The 9706-nt window shown below is 46.1% G+C and overlaps 1 protein-coding gene across 1 annotated transcript; it reads left to right on the top strand.

Annotated features, from left to right (window-relative positions):
* Positions 1-312: 312 nt before the first annotated feature.
* On the top strand, positions 313-8337 carry LOC129733140 (fatty acid synthase). Its single transcript, XM_055694750.1, has 5 exons — positions 313-1017; positions 1080-3286; positions 3346-3766; positions 3835-6338; positions 6402-8337. The coding sequence occupies exons 1-5, from the start codon at positions 748-750 to the stop codon at positions 8158-8160; spliced, it is 7161 nt and encodes a 2386-aa protein (XP_055550725.1). The 5' UTR covers positions 313-747; the 3' UTR covers positions 8161-8337.
* Positions 8338-9706: the final 1369 nt, after the last annotated feature.

Here is a 9706-nt window from a genome sequence, read left to right as displayed (position 1 = left end):
AAAATCGTCATAGTAATAAATCCCAACTCTGGTAAAATGTGAATAACTTTTAGTGACAGAAATGCCAAAAGAATCTTGTTATGTAGATTTCACTTCGGGTGCGGTGCGTTTAGTATCCGGCGCAACGATCGAGCACGATTGACCGTGGACACACGCCATAACGATGGTTCAAAGCTTAATGAAAGTAAAGTATTAATCAGATGCGCGGAATCACTAATCGAAAGTCGCTTCACACTGGAACCCCTTCGTGCGAAGGGTCAATCCTATAAAATGCCCTCTGCTTCCCGTGAGGCGTTCACTAGCTTACTAGTCGCTGCGCCGCGTAGAGTTCCGCTGACGGGTCCTTTCTCCGGGTTTTCTTTGTTTGCAAATTTCTGCATTGAAGGTGTAAATCAAAACCGCATTCGTTTTCTACCAGTACTCGGTGTCCGTGAGAGTACAGTGCAGTAGCTGGCCAACAGGCCGTGGATCGAGTTCAGTGTCAATGTCTCTGGCTACCTAGAGAAACATCGTTGAGTGATAAATCGATCGCAGAACACTGGCCACAGGACCCTGGTGCTGACTACTGACCGCTGGCGTAGAGTGCGATAGACTATACAACAAGTTGGAACTATTTTAGTTACGATTACTCGAATTAGTGAAGGTTAAATTGGTGTAAAGTGTGGATAAGGTTTATCGGTTTGGGCGGTGATTAGAACGTGATTAGTGTTTTAGTTGGTGAAAGGAAAAGTAAGCAAAGCAATAACAATGAGTGAGGTGATCTCGAATCCGGCTATCGAACATCGGGCAAAGCCACCACTGCCCGGTGATGAAATTGTAATTTCCGGTCTCGCTGGACGGTTTCCGAACTCGGATAGTGTAAAGGAGTTTGGGTACCATCTATACAACAAAATCGACATGGTTGATGACCAGGAAACTCGCTGGCGTCACAGCAACGTTGAAATCCCTCGTCGTATGGGAAAGATCAACAATTTGGAAAAGTTTGACGCTACCTTCTTCGGAGTACATTTCAAACAGGTAGGAGTTTCAATAACCGTTAATTAACTAGTGAATCCAGATATTTTATTGTTGGTAACTAGGCACACACAATGGACCCCCAATGTCGTATTCTGGTGGAGCACGCTTACGAAGCCGTCATCGATGCTGGTGTGAATCCAAAAACGCTTCGAGGCTCACGAACTGGTGTGTTCGTAGGAGCGTGTTTTGCTGAATCGGAGAAGACTTGGTTCTATGAGAAAATTTCCTCCGGAGGTTTCGGTATTACCGGTTGCTCACGTGCTATGATGGCGAATCGCATTTCCTATACTATGGGATTGAACGGCCCATCTTTTCTTCTGGATACGGCTTGCAGTAGTTCTATGTACGCGTTGGACTGTGCATTCAACTCTATTCGTAATGGAGAGTGTGATGCTGCAATCGTTGGCGGTTCCAATCTACTGCTGCATCCCTATGTAACACTACAGTTCGCTCGTCTAGGTGTGCTGGCTTCAGATGGCTATTGTCGACCGTTTGACAAGGACGCTTCAGGTTACACCCGTTCCGAAGCTATCGCCGTGTTGTACCTTCAGAAAGCGAAGGACGCTAGACGAGTTTACGCTAACGTTGTCTATTCGAAAACCAACTGTGACGGTTTCAAGGAGGAAGGAATCACTTATCCATCAGGATTAATGCAGCGCAGGCTGCTTACCGAGTTCTACCAGGAGATCAAAATTGATCCTTCGACGGTGAACTATGTGGAAGCACACAGCACGGGTACGGTAGTCGGTGATCCTGAAGAATGTGCTGGATTGGACAAAATTTTCTGCACTGGCCGCAAGAAACCACTACCGGTAGGCTCCGTCAAGTCCAATATCGGACATTCGGAATCTACGTCGGGCATTTGCTCTGTCACTAAAAGTGTGTTGGCATTTGAGAACAAAGTGATTCCACCGAACATTAATTTTACCGAAATCCGGCGCGATATTCCTTCGCTAGTGGAAGGTCGATTGCAAGTGGTGTCGGAGAACACACCCCTGGATGGACCGTTAATCGCTATCAACTCGTTCGGTTTTGGTGGCGCTAATGCTCATGCTTTGTTGCGCAGCAATGCTAAAGATAAAACCAACCATGGACTTCCAGAGGATAATTTACCAAGACTTATCACCTGGTCGGGTAGAACAGAAGAGGCCATCGACGTGGTTTTGACCGATATGAGCAACCGACATCTAGATGCAGAATACGTGGCTTTGGTGCACAACGTCCAAAGCGAATCGATTCCCGGCAATGTGTTCCGTGGTTATGGAGTTTACGCTAAAAATGGTACGGAGAATGCGCTGTGTTTGGGACGCGATTGTCAGCACTATACAGGTCTTAAGCGACCACTGGTTTGGGTGTTCAGCGGCATGGGTTCACAATGGACGGAGATGGGCAGTTCTTTGATCGAAATTCCGATATTCCGTAATTCGATAGAACAAAGCCATCGGGTGCTGGAGAAGAGAGGTCTTAATTTGATGGAAATTCTAACCTCCAAAGATTGTAAGTACGAGAATATCCTGCACTCATTCGTCGGTATTGCTGCGGTTCAGATTGGCATCGTAGACGTACTCCGATCGCTAGACATCGAACCAGATTACGTAATTGGACACTCGGTAGGTGAATTAGGTTGCGCTTACGCTGACGGTTGCTTCACAGCTGAACAGATGATTTTGTCAGCGTACTCTCGCGGTATGGCTAGTTTGGAGACAAAAACCGTATTCGGTTCTATGGCTGCCGTTGGATTGGGCTACCGTAAAATCCGCACAATGCTACCGTCCGGCATTGAGGTCGCGTGCCATAACGGTCCCGATTCATGCACCATTTCTGGACCCAAAGAGAACGTAGAAGCCTTCGTCAAAGAGCTGACCGGAAAAGGCATTTTTGCCAAAGAAGTTCCATGCTCCAATATTCCATACCACAGTAAATACATCGCCGAAATGGGACCACGTCTACTGGCGCGGCTGAACGAAGTAATTCCGGAACCAAAGAAACGCTCAGCGAAATGGTTGAGCTCCTCTGTTCCGAAAATTCGCTGGGATCAAACAGAGAGTCAATATTCGTCGGCTCACTATCATACGAATAATCTGCTAAGCTCGGTTCTCTTCGAGGAAACTTCAGCGCTGCTTCCTAACAACGCAATGACCATCGAAATTGCACCCCACGGTTTGTTGCAGGCCATCCTGAAAAAATCAATGCCAAACGCGGTCCACATAGGTCTAACTAAGCGTGGTAACAAGGACAACGTTCAATATCTATTCAACGCCCTCGGAAAGTAAGTCATCGAGTCAGAAAAGTGTGATTGAAGCCTATGCAAAAATGCTCTTGTTTCAGATTGTACGTTAACGGGTTGGACATTCCGGTTTCACGACTGTATCCTCAGGTTCAGTTCCCGGTTTCACGAGGCACACCAATGCTCTCGCATCTGGTCAGATGGGATCACAGTGAGGATTGGTTCGTCACGAAGTTTGAGATGCAGAAATCTTCCAAGAGTGGCGAACGACGCGTTAAGATCAAGCTTAGTGATCAAGACTACAGTTACATTGCTGGGCATGTAATCGACGGACGTGTTCTATTTCCGGCGACCGCATATCTCCATCTGGCCTGGGAAACCCTCGCCATGGTCAAAGGCCCAATGTACTTCGACTTGGAGGTTGAGTATGAAGACGTGAAATTCCTCCGAGCGACTTCGATCGCCAAAGATCAGGAGATCGAGTTTCACATAATGTTGCAGCCGGGTACCGGCCGTTTCGAAGTACGCAATCGTTCATTTACCGACGTTTCAAAATAAATTGATTTTCTGTTTGTTTTGTCTTCCTCTAGATCAGTGAAGGATCGGCAGCCGTTGTAACTGGTTACATAAAACATGTCGAGAACATCCAGCTGTCGGAAATTCCGGATCCTCCAGAAAGTGACTACCCGATGCTGTATGAGCGTGATTTCTACAAAGAACTGCGACTGCGAGGTTATCACTACAATGGAGCATTCCGATCGATCAAGGAGGCTCGAGCCGATGCCCGTTGCGGAAAAGTCAACTGGGAGCTGAACTGGGTATCGTTCCTCGATTGCTTGCTTCAGTGTTTGATCGTAGGTAAGGACACCCGCTCACTGATGATTCCGACGGGAATAGAGCGATTAAGGATCGACCCGAAGATGCATCTGGCCATTGCAAACACAATGGACGAAGGACAGCAAGTGTTCGACTTCAAGTACTCCGACGTGCTGAACACGATCCGTTGTGGTGGAATTGAAATTATCGGTCTGCAGGCGAGCACCGTTGGACGCAGGAAGCCTCCTGGTTATCCCGTGCTGGAATCCTATCAGTTCATTCCTCATCTTCCCGCTCCGAAGATGTCCAAATCTGATGCTGTCCGAGTTTGCGTTCAGTTGGCCCTGGAGAATATCTTTTCGCCAAAGGTCAAAGCGGTGGAAGTAGATTTCCATAATGACACCCCGATTACTCCCCTATTTGCTGAAGCTTTGGGTGACCTTCCACTCGTCACAGCCGATCTCATGTTCCTCTCGCAACAGCAAATTACCCTTAGCGCGGTTCACGTTGAGGATGGTAAGCTATCTACGCAGTCCAACTGCCTTTTCCTCATTTCTGTCAATTGCCTCAGCCGTCCTGAGCTGATCGAGGAAGCGGCAAGCTGTTTGCATGACAACGGATTCATTCTTTCGCGGGAAGCTCCTAATCTGGCACTGGAAAGTATTGATCCACCTGCTGGGTATCAACTGATTGCGTTAATACCTGTTGAAAACGAAACGTACGTGATGCTACAGCGCATCAAACGCAAATACCTGGGAAGCCCAACAATCATTCATCTTCCAGCTAACGATGATCAGTACCAGTGGATATCGAAGTTGCGGGATGCGATAAAACAAAGTTCAGTGATTGTAGTATCCCAGGGAGACAGCGTGTCCGGAATCATTGGTTTGGTAAATTGTATCCGCAAAGAACCAGACGGTGGAATGGTCAGTTGTGTATTCGTTGATGATCCAAAGGCACCGCCGTTTGAGCTGGATAACCCAATCTATAAGGCACATCTCAAGCTTGGTCTCGCTATCAATGTCTATCGCAATGGGCGTTGGGGAACGTACCGCCATTTACAACTGCTTCAACCTGCCGTAACTAAACCACGGCGCGATCACTGTTATGCGAATGCCCTAACCAGGGGAGATTTATCCTCCCTAACATGGTTGAGCGGGCCTTTCAACCAACGCAGACCTAAAGGTGAGCTGGTTCGTGTTAGCTATAGCTCTTTGAACTTCCGCGATGTGATGTTTGCATCCGGTAAGCTATCGGCTGACTTCGCCAATTTAACCCGCATTCTGCAGCAATGTGATCTTGGGTTTGAATATTCGGGTGTGGGAGAGAGTGGCCGTCGTATTATGGGTATGGTAAAAACTGGGGCTATGGCAACGCACGTGGAATGTGAACCAACGCTTCACTGGACTATTCCCGACAGATGGTCTCTGGAGGAGGCAGCTACTATACCTGTAGTCTACACGACAGTCTACTGTTCTCTATTCATTAATGCACACATCAAGAAGGGTCAATCAATTTTGATCCATGCTGGAAGTGGAGGTGTTGGTCTGGCGGCCATTAATGTTTGCATAGCTTATGGGTTAGAAGTTTACACAACCGTGAGTAGCCAAGCCAAGCGTGATTTCCTACTTCAGACGTTCCCAAAACTGAATCCCGAGAATATTGGAAATTCGCGCGATACTTCTTTTGAGAAGATGGTGATGTACCGCACCGAAGGCAGGGGAGTTGATTATGTGTTGAACTCGCTGGCCGATGATAAGTTACACGCTTCATTGCGCTGTCTTGGCAAGTATGGAAAGTTCTTGGAAATCGGCAAGTACGATATGGCTAATGACACTAAACTAGGATTGAATCGATTTTTGCGGGCCCTTTCGTTCACTGCTGTACTGGTGGATTTCCTGTTTGACTCCTCGCTAGAAGAGAAGCTTGTTTTGAAAAACATGATCGAGAAGGACATCAAGGCTGGAATTATTGTTCCAATCAAGAGCAACATCTTCCTGGCGAGCGACATCGAACAAGCGTTCCGTTATCTTGCTAGTGGAAAGCACGTTGGCAAAATTCTACTTAAGGTTCGCGAAAATCCGAACAGCGAAGAATCGGTGCCGATTGCTTATCTGCCCCGAATGTACTGCAATCCGGATTATTCGTACGTGATTTCCGGTGGTCTGGGAGGATTCGGTTTGGAGCTGGCTGACTGGTTAGTGCTGCGTGGATGTCGCAAACTGGTTATGAGCTCAAGCCGTGGTATTTCGAAAGCATATCAGGCATACAGAATCAAGTGAGTTTTTGATGGCTTGCGAGAAAGAAAAATTCAATGAACAAGCTTGTTTTTTTTTCACAGAATCTGGGAAACATACGGAGTGCAAATAATAATCAACACCGAAAACATTGCAACTAGAAAGGGTTGTGAAGCTTTACTGATGGCTGCCAATAAGCTAGGACCAGTGGGTGGAATTTACAATCTGGCAGTGCTGCTGAGGGATGGTATCTTCGAGAATCAAACCGTAGACAAGTTTGCCGAATGTATGGGACCAAAAGCAATTGCCACCAAATACCTGGACGAACTGAGCCGTAAGCTGTGTCCTCGTTTGGAATATTTTATTGTCTTCTCAAGTGTGTCCTGTGGTCGAGGTAATGCTGGCCAGAGTAATTATGGTATGGCAAACTCGGTGATGGAACGCATCATTGAGCATCGTTACGCGTGTGGTCTCCCGGCTAAGGCCATCCAGTGGGGTGCAGTTGGTGAGGTTGGCCTGGTGGCTGATATGCAAGAGGATAAGTTAGATATGGAAATTGGTGGAACTTTACAGCAACGTATATCTTCTTGCCTTCAAGAATTAGATCCCTTACTGACTACTCCGGATCCAATCGTTGCTAGTATGGTGGTGGCAGAAAAACGAGTCCGAAGCAGTGGTAAAGACAATATTATTGAATCTGTTATGAACATCATGAGCATTCGAGACATCAAATCGGTTTCGATGGATACAACGCTCTCGGAGTTAGGTATGGACTCATTGATGGCGGTGGAAATTAAGCAAACTTTGGAACGTGAGTACGAACTCTTCCTAACGCCACAGGATCTCCGATCGTTGACGTTCATGAAGCTACAGGAGCTGACGGAGGCTAAGGCTCATGCCGACGAGAACGTCAAGCTGAAGCTGGCCAACGAAAAAACTCCAACCGGAGTTGCTATGCTGTTGCGTAATCTAGGCGATGAATTTAACAGTGAACAAACAATACTCCGGTTGCAGTCGGAGAATGATTCCAAGAAGTACAACGCATGCGTCTTGCTAACCCCTGGTATTGAGGGCGTCGCTGGTAATGCTTGGCATAGCATCGCCGGTCAATTGACCTTGCCAACGTTCATTACTCAGCTGACCAATACCATCAACATGACCAGTGTCGCGGATATTTGCCAATTCCTAGCACCTGATGTAATTGAGGATGTGTTCAAAGGAACCGAACATTTCTTTTTGGTTGGTTACTCTTTTGGAGCCTTCATCACGCTCGAGTTAGCTCGTCTTCTCGAGGAAACTGGTAAGCGGGGTCAGATATTGCTGATCGACGGTGCGCCCAAATTCCTGCATAAACTTGCTATAGACCAGATGTCCGAGAACTGGACCGAGGAGTCCATTCAAATCGTACTGATCGCCGGCATCTTAAACACTATTTTCCCCGAAGAAACCACCGATGTACTACCCATTATCACCGAGTGCACATCCTTCGAGTCTCGAATTGATAAATTGCTTGAATTGGCTAAGGATCAGAACGTTTACTCGGAGAACTACCTCCGAATGATGACGAAGGCATTGTTCAATCGTATCAAAATTACTTTGTTGACCGACATCAGCAAAATTCAGCCACTCGAATCGCCAATCACACTGGTTCGCCCCACTGAAGTGTCCGTCGTGGACATCGAGGAAGATTACGGCCTATCCGAGTACACAAAAGCTAATGTCAGTCTAAAGTTCCTCGAGGGTAACCACATCACTATGCTGGAGAATCCTAAGCTGACGCAAATCATCACCGAATCAGATCCGGTGCTGGAATCGGATCGCTCCTTCCAGAAGTACCTGCAAAGCAGTGTGATCGCGGAATAATGCACTGCATGATGTTAAACTTTCTTGAGAATTTAAATCTGAATGACCACTCGAAAAATCGTAAAAGAACAGTTTTCCTAAAATGTTTGCGCTCATTAATCTCAACGTTCCAGGCACCTCAAAACATTACCGAGCGAGAATTCATTTATTTGTGAAAATAAAAGTTAGTTAATTTCAGAGTGTGTTTGTAATCAGCTTGTGGACAACTGTCGTTTTTTGTTCAAGCGCCAAAGGTTCCCCGTCCTCTACCTACTCCGTTCGATCCTCCCACTTTTTAATGTTAATGACCCACTACCAACCCGTCATAAGTTTGGAATCGCTTTACTGAGTATTGCAACACCCCAAAAAGGTTAGCATCACTTAAAAGGGGGAAGATTTATGTAACTCTATCTTTTGATTCTGGAAACCTAGATAGTTGTGGTCTTCAGCAAAGTTGCTCAGGAGGTCAAGGGCTTGTAACTGGCACCCAGTATAGTGCGAAATCCAGCCGCCACGCCGCTCTAGTGTGCATGTAGTTTCGAGTGTTTTGAACGTTATTTAGCTCAATAATCCCGTCATTTAGAGAGTTGCGATTTTCAGCAAAGTTACTCAGGAGGTCAAGGGCTTGTAATTGCCGAACAGTATAGTGCGGAATTCAGCTGCAACGCAGCTCTAGTGTGCATTTAGTTTTGAGCGTTTCGAATTCATTTTAGATCAATAATCCCAGCATTTAGAGAGTTGCGATTTTCAGCAAAGTTACTCAAAAGATCAAGAGTTTCTGGTTGGCTAACAGATAAGTTCGAATTTTTTCTTCAATGTGCTGCTAGTGTGCATACTCTGTTTAGATAGTTGCAATATTCAATAAGACAGTAACACTTTTTATTTACGCGATTCTATAAGCACTGAGATTGTTTACACATGACGAAGTTTACCCAATTTGAGTGTTGACAGTCTGATCACTTCGCACAATACGTAAGCTTGTGTGTGTTTATTATAAAGAAATGCTTTCATTTGAGGAGGTTACAAAATGTAGCATGCGACTGTGTTGGTATGTTGACAGTTTGATCACCAACATTCACAACCCGTTTACAGTTGGGAAAATTGACGATACCGCGACTGAATTGATTACCTCGGCTGCAAACAGTTGCAGTAGACATGCCTCTAATCCGATGATGAAGGATTTGAACACCACAGAGGGCATTTCGTATTACACCGAATTGTAATGAAAATAGAATCGATGGAATAGTTTGGAACACACATGCGGCGTATTTCGACATGCTGGACCAGAACTGGTGGCACAAGCCGAACTCCGCAACTTTGTGGGTAGTAATGATCACGCGATAAGTTGAAGTCTAAATACGAAAAACTGCATGCACCCTAGCGCCGCATAGCGGGGTAATTCAGTATTAAATTGTCTACTATGTAGAAGCCTTAAGCGTCCTGAACAAGTTTGCTGAACACCGCATCTTTCTAGCAGGTCGGAATCGTAAGATTAGTTAAGTCCAAAATACGACACATTGTGTGCCCACTAGTGCCACATAGCGGTAAAATTTCGCACTGAATTGGC

The sequence above is a fragment of the Wyeomyia smithii genome, chromosome 3 (genome assembly GCF_029784165.1).
Source record: "Wyeomyia smithii strain HCP4-BCI-WySm-NY-G18 chromosome 3, ASM2978416v1, whole genome shotgun sequence".
Taxonomy (NCBI): Eukaryota; Metazoa; Arthropoda; class Insecta; order Diptera; family Culicidae; genus Wyeomyia; species Wyeomyia smithii.
Note: the sequence above shows the minus strand (reverse complement) of the source record. Positions and strands in the feature narration are given on the sequence as shown.

Excerpts from the sequence above, each read along its gene's own strand:
- LOC129733140 (XM_055694750.1), top strand. The coding sequence starts at position 748 with ATGAGTGAGGTGATCTCGAATCCGGCTATCGAACATCGGGCAAAGCCA. Across the intron at positions 3,767-3,834 it reads CGGGTACCGGCCGTTTCGAA|ATCAGTGAAGGATCGGCAGC; the intron begins GTACGCAATCGT and ends GTCTTCCTCTAG. Across the intron at positions 6,339-6,401 it reads TATCAGGCATACAGAATCAA|AATCTGGGAAACATACGGAG; the intron begins GTGAGTTTTTGA and ends TTTTTTTCACAG.